Here is a 20,795-nt window from a genome sequence, read left to right as displayed (position 1 = left end):
CACCCCGCGGGCCCGGGGGCCGGCGCGCCGAGCCATGCCCCGGGCTGCCGGCGGCGGCCATGGGGCGGCACGGCGGCGGCGGTGGCGACAGTGGCAAGATCGTGATCAACGTGGGCGGCGTGCGCCATGAGACGTACCGCTCGACGCTGCGCACCCTGCCGGGGACGCGGCTGGCCGGCTTGACGGAGCCCGAGGCGGCGGCGCGCTTCGACTACGACCCGGGCGCCGACGAGTTCTTCTTTGACCGGCATCCGGGTGTCTTCGCCTACGTGCTCAACTACTACCGCACTGGCAAGCTGCATTGCCCGGCCGACGTGTGCGGGCCGCTCTTCGAGGAGGAGCTCGGCTTTTGGGGCATCGACGAGACCGACGTGGAGGCCTGCTGCTGGATGACCTACCGGCAGCACCGGGACGCCGAGGAAGCGCTCGACTCCTTCGAGGCACCCGACCCCTCGGGCGCCGCCAACGCTGCCAACGCTGCGGGCGCCCATGACGCGGGCCTGGACGACGAAGCGGGCGCGGGCGGCGGCGGCCTGGACGGCGCGGGCGGCGAGCTCAAGCGCCTCTGCTTCCAGGACGCTGGCGGCGGCGCCGGGGGCCCGCCGGGGGGCGCGGGCGGCGCGGGCGGCACGTGGTGGCGCCGCTGGCAGCCCCGCGTGTGGGCGCTCTTCGAGGACCCCTACTCGTCGCGGGCCGCCAGGGTGAGCGTGCTCTCGGAGCCCCCATCCCCCTCCCCTCTCCTGGAGCTCCCAGACCCTCAGAAACGCCCCATCCTCACCCTTAATCCCTGGTCCTTCCCAGCCCTTCCTGGTCTCTCGGCCTCCCAGCCTCTTAGTCTCCCATACTCTGAACACACCCCCGTCTCCCGGCCATCCCCAGATCCTCAGAAGATCTCTCTGCCACCTTCAGAATACTCCAGACCTCTCTAAACCCCACCCAGCTTATCTAGGCCATCGTAGGCTCTTAGAAACTTCCTTTCTGACCGTGAATCTCTTAAACACACCCCCTGGACAACCCCACATCTGCCTTTCCTGGACCCCTCCTGAGACCCTCAGAAGACATTTCCTCAACCCTGAGTCTTCCTAGCCCCTTTTAACCTCTTCTCACCTCTCTTGGCCACCCCTCAGACCCTCAGAAGACGCTTGTCCAGCCCTCAGTTTCTTGTACCTCCTTAGATCCTCAGAAGACATCTCTTTCTAACCCTCAAAGTGTCCCAGGCCCTGTGAATACTGTCTCCACCCCCTGCAGACCCTCTGAAGCCTGCTCTCTAGCTTCCAGTCTTCAGTCCTGAAGCCTCTCCCAGCACCTCTGATTCTCCTTCTGCCCGTCTCCACATCCCCTCCCTATCTCCAAGTTTGAGTCTCCTGGTTACCTTTGAACCCCCCTTGCTTATTCTGCCCTTAAAGTCTCAGAATAGTTCCCACCCCAACCTCAGAGTCCCCTGGACTCCTCTGAACCTCCAAACCACTTGCTCTGGCTAGTATACTTCCCCCTCACTGCAACAGAGTCTTGGGGCTTCTTCTCTCCTGGGACCCTGCTGCCCCCTCTGTGTTCACATCCCTTCCTGCATCCTCCACACCAACTCCCCTCCCGAGGATTTCCCCATACAGCTCCAGACTTCCCCCAAGGCTTTCACACTCCTCCTCAATGTCTCCAGAAGAGTCCTGAGCCCCCATGATATGCTTTTCCTCTCCAGAACTTCCCATATGCCCTCCAGAATAGCTTCTCTCTCATCCACAGATTCTCCCAACTTCTTCCTTCATCTTTAAACTGCATAGCCCACTCTCGATCTCTGGGACGCCCTCCTCCCACCCTCAGCCTCCCAGCCTCTTTCCTAGTGGGTAAAGGACTTTCCTTCCCGCTCCAGAACTTTACCTAACCTCAATCCTTGGGACCCTCCTCAAGTTATCAGCCCCAAAACTTCCTCCTCAAAATAGCTCCCAGGTCTTTCTGATCTACCTTGGTATCTTCCCACCTGACGCCCCTCCCCAAGCCCTGCTCGCTTCCCCTTTCCTAACGCCCCCCCCCCCTCTCCCCATTCCAAAGCACAGGACTGGGCTCTCAGACCCCTCTCCGCCCCCCGCAAAGTGAACCAAAGAGCCCACACTCCAGCCTTCTCCTCTCTCCAGTCTTATCTCTCTCAAAATTCCATATTTCCCCCAAAGCTCTCTTCGTCTCCCCCCCAAAAAAACTTTCCTCAAACATCTGTAACTTCCCAGGCTAAATAGCTACCCTTCCCCCTGGTTCTCATTTGAACCTCTTCCTCCTCTTAACTTCCTCCCTGTGTTGGAGGAGAGAGAGGACAGTTCAAGATGTGGGGGTGGGAAATTAGAGAGAGGAGGGAAAGAGGAGAGACTCCAGGCCCCTTTCTAGCCTCCTGGGGACCCAAACACTCGGAGGAGGCGGTCCGGCACCCTCCCCCCACCGTGCCGCGTCCTGGGCCGGCCAGGAAGGACACGGAGGACCCGCAGTGCCGCATTCGCACTGGGGGAGGGAGCGAGGGGGAGGGGGGCCGGAGGCACCGCATAAAGTTTGGTCCCCGGGAAGCGCTGAGTTGGCAAGATTTGGGGTTGGGTGGGGGGGAGGTGGGGGAGAGGAGGTGCAGAAAGGACGTGGCCCTATATGCCCCCTCAGGCCTCTGAGCGGCACCCTCCCCCCATGGCCTGGGGAACCCTTCCCTCTTGTGACCCCATTGAAGTGTTCTGAGGTGAAACTAGGGGTCTGGGACAGCTATGGGGGACATTCATTTACTTTACAGATGTGTTTTGAGTGTCCACGCGGTGCCAAGCATCTTCTAGCCGCCAAATAAGAGTTTGAGAGTTGAGAGTTGAGGCCAACGCAAAGTGGAGGGTCCGGCTCTACCTCCCTCTCACTCCTCTCCCCATAATCTCCTCTTTCCTTCTTACAGGGACTCCATGCCCTCCTCCTACCCCTTCTGCTTTTGAAGCATCTCTGGACAAGGGGGTCCTGACGCTGTCCAGCTTCTAAGCTGCGCACTGCGACGGGTGCCCACCTTTCTTTCTGTGTCCTGGGAGGGAAGGAGTTAATCAAGCTCCTGGCCTGTGGCCTCCCGCTGTGAAGCGGCACTGCGGCTGCGCACTGCCTGCTCGGCAACAGCCTGGAATGGGTTAAGACAGCTCTCAGGCCTTGCGGCTGCGCACTGCGATGGGGGAGCTGTCCGTGGTGCTGCCCCCCGCGCGCCCCGCCCCCTGGTCCATCCGGCCCGCCCCCACTGCGGTGCCGCAACCTGCGCCCTGCGCCCGGCTCGGAGGGGGGCGGGGGAGCACCAGGCATGCGCTCTGCGGAGGCCTCTGGCCTCTTAAACCACTGCGGAGAAACGAAGAGGGGGGCGGGGCAGAGGGCCAGAGTTGGGCCCTAGCCCACCCCAAGATCTAGGGTCATCTCTGAGGCGGACGCTGGCCCGCCTCTCGGCTCTGCACTTCAGATTAAAGTCAAGGTCTCCCAAGCCCGGACCTTGTCCCCCATCCCGTGGAGGAAAGGGAGTGCAGAGAGGGACAGTGCTGGCCCGGGAGCCAACCCTGGCTCTCCTCTCTTCTCTGCACCCCAGGCCCTCTCTCCTCTACCCATCTGATTAAAGCCCCCTCTGCCTCAAAGCCTATCCCCTTCCTTCTCTAAGGACTAACCCCACTCTTTCGACCTCCCTTCTACATATCTGATAAAGCCAACTACAATTTCTAGGGGCCTTCTCCAAGAGCTTGACCCTGTCTCTTCTCAAGGCCTTCATCAAAACCCACACCATTGGGCTCAGGACCATCTTGAAATGAACCAGGCACCCCTGCCCCCATATCTCTGAACCTCTGACAAGCCCCTTCACCTCTCCTTGGGCCTAGCCCTGCCCTCTCCCCTTGCCCTATGTTCAAGCCCCTGACATTCCCTTCCTTTCCAGAGCCTTAAACCCCACCCCTATCATCTTCCCTTTTTTCAGTCTTGACCCTTCACCTCCTTCTTCCTTCAGGGACCTAACATCCCTCCTCCCCTCTGTGGGTCCAACTCTGCGCTGTTCTCTCTGGGTGAGGGCCTCACTCAGCCTTCTCCCTTTTCTGAGACCCAGTCATTAGCATCAAGGTCCTTAAACACGGCACCTATCTGAGGCCTCAACCTTGGCTCCCTTTAACTGATGCCGCAACACCCTAATAACGGCTCAAGCCTTAATAAGTTCCAAACACTAGATCAAGCACTAGTTTTGGAGTCAGGCCCTTTGTATACTCATCTAATGTAATCCTTACAATAATCCTGTAAAAAATTTGAGGTTCAGAAAGATTAATCTCCTTGCCCAATTAGGCAGGGAAAAAGCTGGATTCAAACCCAGGCTTTCTTACTCTTAACCACCTCCTGGTTCTGCCTCCGACCCACCTTCTCCCCTTCGCCTTCCCTCAGCTCCAAGCTAAGCCCCAAAGCCTCTGAGACACAGGATGTATGATCTTAGTCTCCCTACCCACATCCCCCAGCAGAATGCTTGGACCCTGCCAGGGACCCCTGAGATACGACACAGGGAACAGGAGGGGGGGGGGATGGTCTAGGAGACAGAGCAAGGAGGCAGAAATTGCTGTTTCCAGGAAAGAAGTGGCCCATCTGCTGCTGCCTCTGGGGCCAGCTCTTCTCCCGAGCTGGGGGAGGGCTGCCTCTGATCCTTTTGCAAGATTTAGAGAGAACAGGATGCAAGAAGTGATGGAGGCACTGGGGTTGGGACACCGGGGTTTCCCTGGAGTTTGTGTCTGGGAAAGGGGCCACTGGGAGGGTCTCAGGGAGATGGCTAATTGACCAGATGCCTGGGTCACCTTTTGCCCTCTCTCTCCTGTCCTGCCCCGCAGTATGTGGCCTTTGCCTCCCTCTTCTTCATCCTCATCTCCATCACCACCTTCTGCCTGGAGACCCACGAGGGTTTCATCCACATCAGCAACAAGACAGTGACGCAGGCCTCCCCGATCCCTGGGGCTCCGCCGGAGAACATCACCAATGTGGAGGTGGAGACGGAGCCCTTCCTGACCTACGTGGAGGGTGTGTGTGTCGTCTGGTTCACCTTTGAGTTTCTCATGCGCATCACCTTCTGCCCAGACAAGGTGGAGTTTCTCAAGAGCAGCCTCAACATCATCGACTGCGTGGCCATCCTGCCCTTCTATCTGGAGGTGGGGCTCTCGGGCCTCAGTTCCAAGGCCGCCAAAGACGTGCTGGGCTTCCTGCGGGTCGTCCGCTTTGTCCGGATCCTGCGCATCTTCAAGCTCACGCGGCACTTCGTGGGGCTGCGCGTGCTGGGCCACACTCTCCGTGCCAGCACCAATGAGTTCCTGCTACTCATCATCTTCCTGGCGCTCGGTGTGCTCATCTTTGCCACTATGATCTACTACGCTGAGCGCATCGGCGCGGACCCCGATGACATCCTGGGCTCCAACCACACCTACTTCAAGAACATCCCCATCGGCTTCTGGTGGGCCGTGGTCACCATGACAACCCTGGGCTACGGAGACATGTACCCCAAGACGTGGTCAGGGATGCTGGTTGGGGCGCTGTGTGCCCTGGCTGGGGTGCTCACCATCGCCATGCCCGTGCCCGTCATTGTCAACAACTTTGGCATGTACTATTCGCTGGCCATGGCCAAACAGAAGCTGCCCAAGAAGAAGAATAAACATATTCCCCGGCCTCCGCAGCCCGGCTCGCCCAACTATTGCAAGCCTGACCCACCGCCACCGCCCCCGCCCCATCCTCACCACAGCAGCGGCAGCATCAGCCCTCCACCACCCATCACCCCGCCCTCCATGGGGGTGACTGTGGCAGGGGCCTACCCGCCAGGGCCCCACACGCACCCCGGGCTGCTCAGGGGGGGAGCGGGCGGGCTCGGGATCAGGGGGCTGCCTCCTCTGCCTGCCCCTGGGGAGCCTTGCCCGTTGGCTCAGGAGGAAGTGATTGAGATCAACCGGGCAGGTGAGGAGGGGGCGCGAGGGGTGGAGGTGGGGGGCGCAGGCAGAGGTGGGGAGGTTGTGACGGGGGCAGGAGGTAGTTGCTGAGACTCCGGAGAGATGGGGTGGTCAGCAACAGAGACGGAAGACAGGAAAGTGAACAGCAATTGCTGAGGCCAGAGAAGAGGCACGGAAATAGACAGTGATGGAGAAGCAGAGATTTCGTGTGGAAGAGAGTTTTGGGGAGAGACAGACTTGCAGCCAAGGTATTCAGGGGAACCAGGGGGGTGGGGGGCAGAGTGGTCAGCCATATGGTGAGAGGGACTCAGAGAAAGAGATGGGGGGGCGGCTCAGAGCACAGGGAGAGAGTCTCACATGGGAATCAGGGGCCAGAGACCGAGGCCAGGGCACTGTTGCAGTGTCTGATGAAGGAGGTGAGCGGAGAGGAAAGTTGACTGAGCCTGTGCTCATCTCTCCCCCCCAGGGGAGTCTGTGTCTCAGAGACAGTGATTGGGGCATCAGTCCCAGGGAAGGGAGAGGCTCAGGGGCCCCACCCCCATGCCGTAAGTAGGTCAAGAAAGGGAGCTGGGCTGCCCGGCCCCCATCTTGCTCCCTCAGCCGCTGACCCAGTTTCACACCAATTAAAAATAGCTAAAGTCAGAGCCTGGGGGACCCCCACCTCCCCCCTCCCTCATCTGTCACCTTCCCAACACCTCCCACTGTGCCCTTGCCAGCGTCCGACACCCCTCCCTAAACTACCACCTCCCAGCCCCCTGCATCCCTCCCAGCCATCCCTCCAAACCTATCCCAAACCATGCACCCTACCCCAGCTGTGCCCTATTCGGTCCACTTCAACCAACCATCCCACCCTCCACTCTGTCTCAGCCTCCTTCCCAGCACCCGGTTCACTTCCCAACCACCTCTTCCCCCGTCCCTGTCCCTTCAAACACCCGACACCCTACCTCAGTCCTGCCCTTCTCAGAACCCAACACCCCGCCTGACCCCCACTTCCTAGCCTTCAACGCCCTTCCCTACCCTTTTGTCTTGCCCAACACTCAACACTCTCCCCACCCAGGACCCGCTCCCCAAATCCACCAGCCACACCCCCTAACCACCTGCACCTCCATCACCTCTCCTTGCTGACCTTGCCCTCTCCATGAGTTCCCACATCTCACTCTCTCCTTTGTGTCTCTGTCTGACCCTCGGGACACAGATCCCCGCCCCAACGGGGACCCTGCAGCAGCTGCGCTTGCCCACGAGGACTGCCCAGCTATTGACCAGCCCGCCATGTCACCAGAAGACAAGAGCCCCATCACCCCCGGGAGCCGGGGCCGCTACAGCCGGGACCGAGCCTGCTTCCTCCTCACTGACTATGCCCCTTCCCCTGATGGCTCCATCCGGAAAGGTGAGGTGCCCTCCACTGGCCCCCTGGGACCCTCCCTCTCCTCCCCTCCCCTGGGGGAGGGGAGAGAGGGAGATGAGGGAGGAGGTGCTGGACTTCCCTTCCCCCATCTCCTGGCCCCAAATTCCCTCCCTCTTAGACGCCCTCCCCCAAATTTCCTCACCACTGACCCTTCACCTGTCTTTATTCCATCTCCATGTCCCCCCCCCCCCCCCCCCCCCTCCCTTTTTCCCCCCCCCCTCCCCCCCCCCCCGACCCTCTGGCCTTTTCCCCCACCCCCAGCCACTGGTGCTCCCCCACTGCCCCCCCAAGACTGGCGTAAGCCAGGCCCCCCAAGCTTCTTGCCCGACCTCAACGCCAACGCTGCAGCCTGGATATCCCCCTAGTGGACGAACCCCCTCCCCCCAGGGTAAGTAGCCCCTACCCTCTGAACCCCCTCCCTCCTGACTAACCCATCTGAGAACATGCAGCTCCCATTGACCAAGACTCCTGTCCCCTCACTCCGAACAGCTCCATCCAATTAACCCCCAGCCCTGACACTGGCCCCGCACCCGCCTGCCCAGGACCTGCGGTGCCCCTCACTAACCCCTAGAACTAAGCCCAACCCTCCCCACCATGTGCCTGACCTCCCTACCCGCCCTTACGACTGACCCCCATTCTCAGCCCCATCCACACCTCTCTCCCTGCCTCCCCCCTTGGTTTTGCTTTTGTTTATTTAACCAAGAAAATGGGGTACACACCCAGGACATTCTTCTGGGTGCAGGTTGGGGTGGGAAAGACTCAGCCACTCACGCAGTCACTTGTGGATTGGCCAGCACTGACAAAGCACACACAGGTTCCCGGTGCAGTGCTAGGCCCAGGGGATTCAACAGTGAGCAATCCAACCACACCCCTGCCCTCCACGAGCTCTCAGTTTGGGGGAGAGGCAGACACAGACCTAGAACTGAGGCCGAAAAGCAGGGCTGGGCTGAGGAGCCTTGTCCCAGGATCTGGGGAGAGGCGGGTCTGCTCTGGGGCTTCGTGAGGACGCACCTGAGTGGGGAGACTGCAGTTCAGGAGGCTGGGGAGGAGGCTGGGATGAGGGTCCAGGGGGAGAGGACAAAGGCTGAGCCAGGGTCAGGGCTATGGGGGTGGAGAGGAAGGAAAGAGACAGAGTCGGGGGGCCAGGGGTCAAGAGAACAGGGTCAGGACTGGCCAGTGGGGGAGGTGAGGGAGATAGAGTGAGGAGACAGTAGATGAATTATTCAGCAAACATAACGAAGCACTTTCCACGTGCCAGGAATCCAACATATATTCTGTAATCCTCACAACAACCCCAGCTAACCCCTAACTTCATTCATTCATGCATGCATGCAGGAACTGATGATTGAGGGTAGAATTCCAGGCACTGGAGATTTAGCAGGGCACAAAGCAAGAATCTGCCATCAGAGTTGCTACTCTAGAGCCTGGGTCAACATACTACAGCCACGGGCCAAATGTGTCCACCAGCTGTTTTGTAAATAAAGCTTTATTGGAACACAGCCACTGTCTACAACCGCAGACTGGAATAGTTTCGACCGAGATGGTATGGCCCACAGAGCCCCGAAAGTTTTGACCATCTGGCCCTTTACAGCGAATGTCTGCCACTCCATGATTGGAGGAAGCAGAAAACAAACAAAAGGATAATTACTCTGGCCAGGTCAGATAAGGGGTGAGAGTCTTTCTGAGAAGGTGACATGAAACTTGAAAGCTGAAAAAGCTCCAGCCAGGCAGAAGAAACAGCAAGTGAAAAGGCCCTGAGGTGCTGAGGTGGGATGAGCTTGGTCTGTTAAAGGAACAGCAGGAGGGAAGTGTGGCTGGAGCTGAGTGGCCTAAGGGAGAGGGGAGGAGTCTGGGGGTGGAAGGTTTTTTTTGGCCATGGTGAGAGGCTGGATTTGATCTTTAAAATGATGGGAGGCCACCTGAAAGCATTTGATCCATCGCTTATTCATTCAACACATGCCTGTGGAATCTCCCTTCGCAATACAGGGATACATCCTAAAGAACCCCTACCCGCAGCCTAAGGGGATGCCACAGCAGGACTTAGGGAGCCTCCAAGGACAGCCACATCTAAACCCCCTTGTTTTACAGAAGTTCAGGGAGGTCCATGGCCAACCCCCAGCCACAGAGCAGATGGGGGACAAGAACCCAGGCTTCTGGGGTCCTAGTCCAGAGGGGACTGTCTGGCTCTTCTTGTTCCATCCCCGGACCTCTCCTTGTTGCAACCCGCCCCCCACCTCCATCATCCTCCACTTTCATCTCATTACCAACCCCCTGCCTCCCCGCTCCCATCTCACCCCTCCCCCTGCTTGCACCCAGTCCTGTTACCCACCTCCCTTTGTTCCCCACTCCCAGGTCTGGATGGGCCCCTATGGAATTGAGGGGCAGGGGGAGGGGGGAGGATTCGGGAATGTGGGTGAGGGAGGACTGGGGGGGCAGTTGGGGGGAGTTCCCTGCTTCTCTTGCCTCGGATGCCAAAATCCATTCATTGAACTCAAATTATGGCTGGAGCTGATGGGGCTGACTGAACTCCCTCCCCCAAGGTCCTGGATCCCTCCCTCTTCCACACAGCCTCCCTTCCTAACTAACCTTCCTCCAGGACCCACCCTCCACTATTACCCCCCAACCAAGATCCTTCCTCCTGACCTGACCCTCACCTGCCCCATGACCCCTCCCTTCTCCGTCTCCCCTCACCAACCACCGGATTCCCGCACCTGACCCGCACTCCCCCCTCCTCCCCAGCCCTCCCCCTCCTCTTTCCTTCATCCTCCCCTTCCCCCTCAGCCACCCCGGAAGCTCCTTCCATATTTGATGTCTCTGGCCGCCCCCATTTCACTGCTCCCCTCCCCCGGAAAACACCAGAGAGGAGGAAGAGATCTCAGCTTTTCTCCGTCCCCCCAACAATGCGGCTGTGTTGGGGGGTTCCCCCTGGCCACCCGCCCCCCCGTGACTCTGTGTATTTCTGTCCCCAGCTCTTGTCACCGCCTGAGACCTCGTGAGACCCTCGGTCCCCCCCTGCCCCTTCCCCCCAGGTTAGCAATTGGGAATGGCTGGGAGGGGGTGTCCCCAAGATACTGGGCTTCCAACCTCCCCCAGGCCCTCTCTCCAACAGTCAAGATGCCCTCGTCCAGACAGACCCCTTCGTACTGCCTAGGAAAGCCCTAGAAGAGCCCAGACAGTGGCAGAACTCCTCAGACATTCCTAAGTTTTCAAGAAACCCCACAAGTGCCCCTAAGCCTTAGATCCCTTTGACTATCAAGACATTGTCAGGACCTTCCCATCAGAAGGTTCTCGTTTAAAGGCTTCTTGACCCTTTAAAGATACCCCATTACAGCCTTCAGCTGAGTCTTGCCCTCATCAGACTGCTCTAGGAGCTGTCCTCCTGCACCACCCCCCCCCCCCCCCCCCCCCCCCCGCCCAGGGAGGAGGCACTGCCAACTTGTGCTCCATTCAGCCCCTCACAGCCTCCCCACCCGCCTGTCTTCATTTCTCTACATCTAGGTTAGCCCCCTACCCACTGCAGCCCCACCCATTCCCTCCCAAGGCCTCTCCACCGGCTGCTCCCCCACTGGCATTCCACCCACGCTCCTTCCCCACGCCCGTGCTGCCCACCATCTGCCTCGCTGCCCCCCACCGTTTTGCCTCAGACGAGGGGGCCAACAGGGGGGAGGGGAGTTGAGGGGGGCTGCGGTGGGGGTAGGGTGGGGGAGGCTCGGTGGCTGCCACCCTGCCTCCTAACCCTGAGTCTCTCCCCCCTCCCCATGTCTGAACCTTTCTCCTTGATGCCGACTGACTGTCCAATTTGTTCACTTCTCTCTCTCTCCGTCTCCTTGGTCCGCCTCTGTCCATCTCTCCGTCTCTTGCCATCTGTCACTTTGTGTCTTGGTGTCTGTCTCTCCATCTCTTATCCTCTCTGTCTCCCTCACCGTCTCTCTCACCTGCCTTCTCTCTCTGACTCGCCCTCTCCATCTCTTCCTGTCTCTTGCCTTTTCCTGTCTCTGTCTTCTCTCTTTTTCCATCTCATATCCCTTCTGTTTCCCTCCTGCTTCTCTCTGTCTTGGGGTCCCTCTGTCTGTTGGACCCTCCCCCTGCACCCCTATCTCCTCGATTCCCCGTGTTTCTGCCCTTCGCCCCCCCCCACCCAGGTTACGAGAAATCCCGCAGCCTGAGCAGCATCGCGGGCCTGAGCGGGGTGTCCCTGCGCCTCGCCCCCCTTGCCACTCCCCCTGGCTCTCCCAGGGCCGCCCGCCGCGCTCCCCCAACCCTGCCCTCCATCCTCTAGCGCTCCCTTCCCCCCCGTGGGGGGACTCGGGGGTGACAGGGAAGAAGGTCAAAGGAGCTGGGGGTGGGGGGGTGGGGGAAAGGGTTTTTTTTTTTTTTAAATCAAACAGTCATTAATAATATGCAACCGAGACGACGATGCCAGCAGACACCCCCGGGCCCCTCACCTCCACCTGGGTCCCCAGGATGGAGGGGGGGAGGAGCCAAAGCCCATCCCCCCAACTATTCGCCCCTCCTGAAAAAAAGCCTCAGGTCTCCATGAACCATAGGAACCCCCCCCGAATCGACTCGTGTAAATACGTCCAAATTACATCAATTACATTTTGGGGCGCCTCCCCAGTACTCTGCATGCCTCCCCCAAACTGGATCCCCGCCCTCTCCAACTCCACCTCAGCAATAAGCCGCCAGGGGCTGCATGCTGCGTGCGAGGGAAGGGGCATTCTGGGAAGCGGGTGGGGACCTCCATGTGGGTCGGGCTGGCCTTTAAGCTACCGGAGGGTCTCCTAGCCTCCTACCTTTCACCCCAGGAGGGCAACCCATCACGAAAAAAAAAAAAAAATAGCAGCAATGTGGGGGAAGGAGGAACAGTCACCCAAGCCAAAAACCGGAGCTGAGCCAGACGGTAGAAGCGGAGGCACGGGGGGAGGGGTGGGCTGAGGACAGCTGCTCCCTCAGCCTTTAGGAGCATCCCTCTGGTGAATTTCACTCTTTCCTCCTCCTCCCCCAACCCCCACCCCACCCCACCCCCGGGGATCTGCTCGCCTCTATTGCTGCATGGACTCAGACCTCCCATCCCAGTATTCCTGGGATGCTCTGGCCCTAGCACACAAAATTCCCCAACACCCCCTCCAGATTCCCATCACATGAGGCCTGCCCCTAGAATTCCTGAGACTGAGTCTGGCATCCCGCGTCCTCCAAATCCCCACACGCTCCTGGGACTTAACCGCTGCACACAGATGCTGTCCCCACCGCGCCCCCACCGCCCCCCCCCACCGCCCACCCATTCCCTGAGCTGCATCCCAGCACCTCAAACCTCCAAGACTTGATCCAGCCCTTCAGCTCACTTTCAGCCTTTGGGATGCTCCAAATCCTTCTCACACTCTGGACATTTCCTCGACACCCCTAAATCTGACATCAGACATCCTCCTCAGGTTCCCCTGACGCTAGATTTTCAAGATAAGCTCAATCTGTCTGCAATTCCAGGGAACCAGACCTTCCTGGGGCACCCCCTTATGCCTAACCCTGCCCCTCCAAGAGCCCCTTTCTTTAAATGGTGCCCCAAAGGCACCTTCTTCATAGACGCCAGTGTTTCCCAGAGGGTCATATTTGTACCCCTGGCGATGTGCTAAGGTTTTAGGCAGTACAAGGACAAACACTTATTTTTAAAGTTTTGTCTTTCCTGGCATTTCGCACATAAGCCGGTAAGTCCAGATATTGCTGCTTGGCCAGGACACCGTTTATTTAGGTTAGAGGTGTTTACATTTAAAATGTAGAGGCTGTTCCCTAGTGGAGGGACGCTGGAATATCAGAAGCTTGGGAAACCACATATCTACCTGGGCTGGGATCCCAGCTCGCCCTTCCCCGGCCTTCTTCAACTCCCCACGTTCGCGGGTGGAAAATCATTTCTCATACCCCATCCTGGCTCAAGAAGGATGTGCTACCTACCGCAAGCCCAGGGACCATATCGGTCCCAGAATCCTTAAGGGACTACCCCTTTTGGAGCATGGGGCTCATGGAATTAGCAACCTCCCTCCCTCTGCTCCCACGGCCTCAGGAACCCCCCACCCCCCGCCTGAGGATTGGTGGTGGGGGTGTCACTAAGCACGGTTCTTGATGCAACGATTCCTATGCAAGGGGCATTTTTAAGTCCGCCCATCCTTCCCTTGGACCCTAAACCCTGGCGAACCAGGGGTGAGGGGTGGGGCGGGTTCTGGGGGGAGCGGGGTGGGGTGGGGCAAAGGGCTAGGGGCTTTAAACACCAGGGTATGGGGTTGGAGACTGATTATATTGCCAAAGGGTTTAACTTCTTAAAGCAAAACAAAACCCCAGATACCCCTGACCCTCACGGAAGCCGAACGGTGCAGGGAAAGGGGGTGAGGATTTTTCTAAAGGGTACGGACCTCTTCCCAACGTCTCCTCCCTGCTCGCCAATCTGCCACACGTACCCAGCTTTTTAGTTCAGCTTTTAAAAATAGTCACAATCATTATAAACCTCTACACACGTTATTCTCGTTCCCCATCCCCCAAGTCAACAGTGTGGGATTCGGGGAGGGAGAGAGAGAGCTAAAGGGACAACTTCCAAGTCCCGACTCCCCTTTTCCCCCCGGCCGCCAGGGAGCCTGCAACTACACGCATGCGCTGCATGACGCGCTCCCCACACGCATGTCGCGCCCCTCCTGCGCTCCGGGAACGCACGGACACGGGGCGGGGGCGGGGTGATTGGGGAAGGAATGAATGGCGGGGGGTCTTTCTGAATACAGCGGCTCCTCCCCAACACACACACACAGCAATAAGTTTCTCTCACTCAAAAGTGGGCGGGGCGGGCCTGTCCTGTTGTTGGGGTGGGGGGGAGTGGCAAGGGGGCGCTCTCAGGGATGGGGGAGGGTGCCCGGAGTCAGTCTGGGGAGGGGAGGTCTGCAAATCGTCCAACTCTGGTGCTAATGGCGGGTCTTCTCAGCCCACCCCCAGGGCAGGGAGGGAGGGGTCGGCACGGCCCCTCCCCCAAGTCTCCCCCACGCCCACCCTGGGTGCATGAACCGCCCGTTGCAGAAGCTGCCGCATGTCACCCCCCCCAAATAAAAAGTGTCATGCCCCCTTCCCACCCACCCTCTCACTCCCCACCAAAATAAAAGTTTCCTTTTCATTTAAAAGTTTCATCCTCTTTGTCTCCAGAGAGGGCCTCCTGATGGGGCTAGGGGCTCTGGGGGCAGACAGAAGGTTGGGACAGAAGAGCAGGGTCGTATTAAGATGTCAAGGGCCTGCACTTTGAGGGTCCAGACATCCCCCTCATCGCCGGCTCTCACCTTGTGATTTTGGCGGGGGCAAGTACCTGCTTCAGTTTCCCTGATGGTAAAAATGGGGATCCACACCCCTAACTGGAAAGTCTGTGAGGGCACCTGGGTCATGTGAGCTCCTGGGTCATGTGCCGGTTACTAGTCCCCAGAAAAGGAGTGTGGGCTCAGGAGTTACCCACTCTGAAGCCAGACTGGGTTCAATTTCTTAGTAGCTGTGTGTCCTTGGGCAAGTCTCTCAACTTCTCTGGGCTTGTTTCCACCACTCTAAAAGGGCAAGGGGGGTGATCTATTAATTCAGCAAACATACTAAGGCCAACTACGTGCCAGGAACTGTTCTAGACACTGGAAGGCAATGAAATCCCTGCCTCTAAGGGTTGTGCTGAGGGTTGAGACTAATGTCCCAAGTTTAGCTCAGCTAAACAAATAGTACGCAGCAAACAGCTCAACAGTCACTACTATCATTGCTTTGCAAAGATTTGAGGGTCAACTAGAGTGCAGCACCCCTTCTGCCACTCGCTGATGGAGAGGCTTGGAGCAAGGGACCCTGGAGCACTGAGCCTCAGTTTCCCATCTGTATAATGCAGGGGATACTTTGGAGGAAGGTTGGGTGAGGGGAAAGTGAGTTCTTTCACATTAAATGCTGGGTACACGTGAGGTCCCCCGACACTGGCCAGCTGGATTAGGACCAGCAGACTGCCCCCCTCCACTCGCTGCCCCTTGCCCACCCTGTCCCCCTACCCCTGCAGGAACACATACAGCCCCCGAGGGGTCCAGTCGAGGTTGGAGTTTATTTCTGCCAGAGTCTGGAGCCTGGGAGGGTATGGGGGCCTCCTCCAACTCCCATGAGAAACTCCAACTGAACTGTGATCACACAAGAGCAACCAGAAGGGAGCAAGGGGGGAGGGGGAATGCGTGAGATCCCCTTATCTTGCCCCTCTGCAAGGGTCAAAGGCTGGTGGTGGCCTGGGGCTCAGGGTGCTGTTGCTCAGAAGTTCTGGGGTCAGTGGCTAAGTGGAGAAAGACACGGGGAGAGAGAGGGAAAGAGGGAGCGGGAGGGGGAAGGGGGAGACTTAAGGGGGAGGGGGAGGAGAGAGAGGGAGGGGGAAGGGGCGTGGGAAGCCCTGGCTGAGGAGGGCAGGGGAGCCATGCTCCCTTCCTAATATAGATCATTCATAACTGAAGGAAGGATTTGGAGCTGGATGGGACCCCAGCTTGCCAACTATACCCGAATTTCTCCCAAGCGAGAGCGCCCCAGTCCTTTCCTCCCTGCTTGCCCGCTCCTCTGTGTTTAGGGGTTCACGGGAAGTCTCAGGCGACCCCCCGCCCCCCCCCCCGTGGGGTTGATAAGTGCTGTTATGCCAGAGGGTGGCACCATTTCCAAAGTGCAAGAAGCCAGAGGGTTGTTCGTGGGACAGGCACCAAGGGGGCCAGGGAGGGAGGGCCCGGTGGCTGCAGGCAGGGTAGGGTCACTGTGTTGGGGCCGCAGGGGACCCTTCGGGCTCCGCGGGCTGTGGCCCAGACCCCGGCTCCGCCTCCTCCGCCGCCGCCTCCTCGTCGGACACCACGCCCTCCTCCAGTCGGAAGACCTGGCGCACTGAGCGGGTGGTGAAGGTGAGGGGGCCGCGTCTGCGGGGAGGAGAGACCAGGGGGCAGAGAGAAAAGTGAGAGATAGGGAGATATGGAGAGACAGAATAAAATGGGGAAGGGGGCACAGAGAGATGAGGGGACAGCGAGATACTGGGGTTTATGGAGCGAGGGTGCGCATGTGCGGGGTGGTGGCCTTACCGAAGCCGGTTCCTCAGCGTGTTCAACTCCCGGTTCATGGACTCGGAGGCCTCTGTGACATCCTCCAGCTCGTGTTGCAGCCTCCGGCGGACTGCCTGGGCCCGGGACGCCTCCTCCTCGGCCTCCTCCAGCTGCCGCTTCAGCTGCTTCACTCGAAGGTTCCCCTTCTCCAGCTTGGCGTGAGCAGGGGGGCCGGGTCATTTCTCTGGGTGCTACCCTTACCCAGAGCTCCCCACAGCTCATCCCTCCTACATCCTGACTCTGTCCTGTGCCCTGCCATCTATTCATGCTTTGTTCTTTTCTCCTAGATCCTCTCACCAGCCTCCACCTCAGATTCAAATGTGAGGTCATCCCCCACTCGGCCTCAGAGGGATCTTTCTATGCTCAGGGCTGACCCTGCCCCTTCCCTGCTCAAAGTCCTCCGTGATTCCCCAGTACCCCTGGGACAAGGTCTCAGCCCTTCAGCCTGGCATTCCAGGCCCTGCAGGGTCTTCTTCCCAAAAACACACTGATCAGACCATCTTCACTAAGACCCTCCCCAGACCCTGTCATCTCTCTCTCCATGGAGGGGACATACATAATCTGCCTCCTACCTACTCCTCTGACCTCATTTCTTATCATTCAACCCCCCAACCTCATTCTTCTCTCAAGCAATACTGGTCTGCTTTTTTGCTTGGAACTCACCAAGCTCATTTCCATACCCCAGGGTCTTTGCACCTGCTGTTCCCTCTTCCTGGCTCTTTCTCACCCTTCAGTAGCAATTCAACTGTCACTTCCTTAGACAGGTCTTGCTGACACCCCACCCCCAATCTAGGGGGGATTCCCCAGTCCTCTGTGTCCCCCCTCTCTCTTCATTCTCTTTTTTCTTCATAGCCCCTGTCACGATCTGTAATTATCTTTACTTGTTTATAGGTTTATGGTATCTTTCTTTTCCTACGTTGAAAATGTGAGCTCTTTGAGAGCACAGTCCTTCTCTGTGTCATTCACAGCCACATCTCCAATGCCCTGCATAGTGCCTGGCACATAGAGGGTACTCAACAATTGTTTTGTGAGATGAATGGTGAATAAAACACAGCTGAGCTTTTAAGGGCACAGCAACTAGAATCAGTCACATTTGAGCCTGGGGTGGAAGCTGGCAAGAGGATCTCTCTCTATTGACTGTGTGACTCTGGGGCAAATTATATCCCCTTTTAAAGTTTCCATTTTCTCACCTGTGAAATGGAGCTGATGAGGGAACGTAAGCATGTATTTTTTAAAAAGCAGGTAGCATACTACTTGGGACACAGTAACTGCTCAATAAATAATTAAGAAAACAGACTCTGCAGCCAGAGTGCTGGAGTGTGAACTCTGGCTCTGTCTCTTACTAAATAAATAATTGTGAGCAAGTTAATTCACCTTTCTGTCTCAGTTTTCTCACCAAAATTAGAGGGAAAATAATAGTTTAACCTACCTCATAGAGTTCGGATAAGAATTAAGTGTACTATATGCTATGTCTTTAGCATATTGCCTGGCTCGTAGAAAGCACTCAGTAAACAGCAGGTGTTGTTATTTTAGCTGTGGCCTAGCCTCTGGATAGGGTTTAACTTCTTCCCTCTCCCTGGCTGTCTAAGGTCCCCACCAGGGCCTTTCCTGGATTCCAGAATTTATGGATCACAAAGTCACTGATTCCAGCTCTCTGCTGGTGCACCAAGCCCCAGGATGGTGTCTGCACTCAGTTCCAGTCCAGCACCCACACGTTCTCTTGTGATGGGAACTCACTGCCTCCAGAGATGGCATGTGCTACTTCTCTGTCAGTGGCCCCCCCACCACTCCCACTGCACCTCAATGACATCAGCTGCTCACCTGGTCCCGGAGCTGGTCAGCCACCCTCCGTTCCTCCTCCACCTGGAGCACCACCTCTTTAAGCCTCTTCTCAGCCCTGCGCACCAGCTTGCCAGAGAGGATGCGCTCCCTATGGAGAGGTATGAATGGGAGAATCAGGAGAGCTGCTCACCTGGGGCTCAGTCCCCCAAGCCTCGTCCAGTGGCTACCTGTTCTCAGAGTGGCCTCTGCCCTCTTTTCCACCCACAACTGGCTCCCACAGTCTACTCAGGCCAGACACTGGCACCCAGGCTCCCACCAGAGAATCTAGTCCCTAGCTTCTAGTAAGATGCCTGAAGGTCCTAAAAGTGTCTCCATGTCTATACCAGTTTTCCGTATCCCACTCAGTCTCTCATATTCAACTGTATTCCCCCACCACCCCGCCCCCAGTCTTCCTCCTCTCAGGGGACTGACCCACTGACCACCAGTCCCTAAGTCAGACCACCAGGCATTGTCCTCACCCCTTCTCTCTCCTTTGCCCCACCCCCAGCCTGTTAGTAACCGAACCCTGTCCCATTGCCCCCTGGACTCTGTCGTGTCCCCTCCTCAGCCTCACAGCCCTAGCCCCCAGTTCAGGACTCAGCATCTCCCACCTGACCTTCCCTCTACCTGGCCTGGAATTCTCTCTCAATTTCTTTCTCTAGCTTTCTGTGTTTGTGGAACAGTCTGGAAGCCCAAAGCTCCATCTCCAACCATCTCTGTTGTCTTCTCCCCTTCTCACTCACACACTTTCCCCGGACAAGCTCAGCTGTGCCCCAGGTTTCTACAACCATCAACAGCCTGTTGTCTGCTAAATCCGTCTCCTGAGCTCCAGCCTGGTTCAGCCCCCAGCCTCAGCTATCCCCAGACCCTGCACACCCTGCATTGGGCTCAGTGCCTTCTCCCAAACCTGCTCCTCCTCCTAATCCCCCATGATCCACCTAGATATGCAGGTCAGACTCCTGGGGCCATCCTTACCTCCCTCTCTTCCCTCCCGTCTCCTTAATTTCCCCCATCCCCATGGTCCCTGCTCATCCACACCTGGGTGAAGTCCATGTGATGGGGCCCCTAGCAATGGGCAGTGCTTGGCAGCCATGACCTGGCAGCCATGACTCGACATTCCCTTAAATCTGAGCCAGCCACATGACTTTCTTTCTTTCTTTTTTTTTTTGGCCGTGCCATGTGTGGCATGCAGGATCTTAGTTCCCAGAACAGAGATCAAACCCATGCCCCCTGCAGTGGAAGTGTGGAGAAGCCCTAACCACTGGACCACCGGGGGATTCCCTACATGACTTGCTTTAGTAACAGGATGTGACAGAAGTGACATTGTACCAGTTCCAAATCTAGACCCCAAGAAGCCCTCACTCTTGGAACCTTCACTTTGTCATGTGAACAATCCTGGGCCAACCTGGAGCAGAGACAAGTTAGCCTAGTTGTCCCAGGCCAGGCTGGAGACATACGAGAGCCCAGCCAAGATCAGCAAATCCATCTAGCTGACTTTCAGCTGAGCAAAGATGCATGAGTGAGGCCCACCAAGCTCAGATCAGCAGAACCTACCAGCCAACCCAAAGACTCATGAGCAATAATAAAAAATTGTTGTTTTAAGCCACTTAAATTTTAAGGTGGTTTGTTATGCAGCTATAGCTAACTGCTACATTACTGTTTAAATTATATAGTGGGAATGCAGTTACTTGCAGCACAAAGCATCCTAAATGACATAGGAAATCATCAACCATTAATATTATGATGCCTTTTGGATGTTTCTAAACCATGTGCTTGTAACACAGCTCCCCTTCATCTCATTGACCAGAATGTGAGGATTGCCCTCCAGCTGTGCCCTCCTCTCCTGCCTACCTGCTCTCCTGCTCCAGCTGCTCCTCAGCCTGGGCCAGCTTAGACTCAAGGGCAGCGATGATCATCTTCTGGCGGGCCCGGGCCCCAGCGTCTTCCTCACCCAGGCGTCCCCGGAGCTCCTGGACCTGCCGCTCCAACTGCTGCCGCCCGCTCTCTGCCTTGGCTGAGAAACTGCGCTCGGCTGACAACTCTGTGGTCAGTGATTCCACCTGCATCAGTGGCAAAGGCAGGACTGTCATGGTGGAGTCTCAGAGGGAAGGTGGGAGGTAAATGCAGGCACCTCCCACAACTAAGTGAGTTGATGATTGTTAAATAAATAGCACAGAACCTGGTATATACTAAATACTCAACAAATGGTAGTGTGTATTTTTCTCCAATTGGCTCATCAGCCAATGGCAGTGCCAGCCCTGGGTTTTAACCTTTTAGATAGGTTTTTGCTATTTTAATAAGCCCACAAGATTATCACAAACTTGTTTAAACGCTATAACTTCTACCTTTGACTGTGAATGAGTCTATTCCAAGGGTTATCACAGTTTGTTTTTGTTTTGTTTTTTTTTGTGTGTGCGGTACGCGGGCCTCTCACTGCCGCGACCTCTCCCGCCGTGGAGCACAGGCTCCAGACGCGCAGGCCCAGCAGCCACGGCTCACGGGCCCAGCCGCTCCGCGGCACGTGGGATCCTCCCAGAC

The 20,795-nt window shown here is 57.4% G+C and overlaps 2 protein-coding genes across 5 annotated transcripts in view; one reads left to right on the top strand and one right to left on the bottom strand.

Annotated features, from left to right (window-relative positions):
- Window positions 1-11,617, top strand: part of KCNC3 (potassium voltage-gated channel subfamily C member 3) — a 12,253-nt gene extending 636 nt beyond the window's left edge. Inside the window, exons 2-6 of one of the 2 annotated variants that reach the window (XM_029239244.1) lie at window positions 10-701; window positions 4,833-5,940; window positions 6,484-6,486; window positions 7,129-7,320; window positions 11,481-11,617. In XM_029239244.1, the coding sequence (XP_029095077.1) occupies window positions 10-701; window positions 4,833-5,940; window positions 6,484-6,486; window positions 7,129-7,320; window positions 11,481-11,617 (2,132 nt within the window). Of the gene's footprint in view, window positions 702-4,832; window positions 5,941-6,483; window positions 6,487-7,128; window positions 7,321-11,480 lie in introns of both variants that reach the window. The other variant, XM_029239236.1, reaches the window with a different exon arrangement.
- A 3,788-nt stretch (window positions 11,618-15,405) lies between these two features.
- The window catches only part of MYH14 (myosin heavy chain 14), a 90,525-nt gene continuing 85,135 nt past the window's right edge, over window positions 15,406-20,795 (bottom strand). For all 3 annotated transcript variants that reach the window (XM_029239156.1, XM_029239169.1, XM_029239162.1), the window contains 4 exons: window positions 20,109-20,317; window positions 18,258-18,366; window positions 16,416-16,588; window positions 15,406-16,256 (listed from right to left, as the gene is read on the bottom strand). In XM_029239156.1, coding sequence (XP_029094989.1) covers window positions 16,097-16,256; window positions 16,416-16,588; window positions 18,258-18,366; window positions 20,109-20,317 — 651 coding nt within the window. In that variant the 3' untranslated portion in view covers window positions 15,406-16,096. The remainder of the gene's footprint in view (window positions 16,257-16,415; window positions 16,589-18,257; window positions 18,367-20,108; window positions 20,318-20,795) is intronic.

Source organism: Monodon monoceros, unplaced genomic scaffold (assembly GCF_005190385.1).
Source record: "Monodon monoceros isolate NGI ecotype Baffin Bay Population unplaced genomic scaffold, NGI_Narwhal_1 Super_Scaffold_10, whole genome shotgun sequence".
Lineage (NCBI taxonomy): Eukaryota > Metazoa > Chordata > Mammalia > Artiodactyla > Monodontidae > Monodon > Monodon monoceros.
Note: the sequence above shows the minus strand (reverse complement) of the source record. Positions and strands in the feature narration are given on the sequence as shown.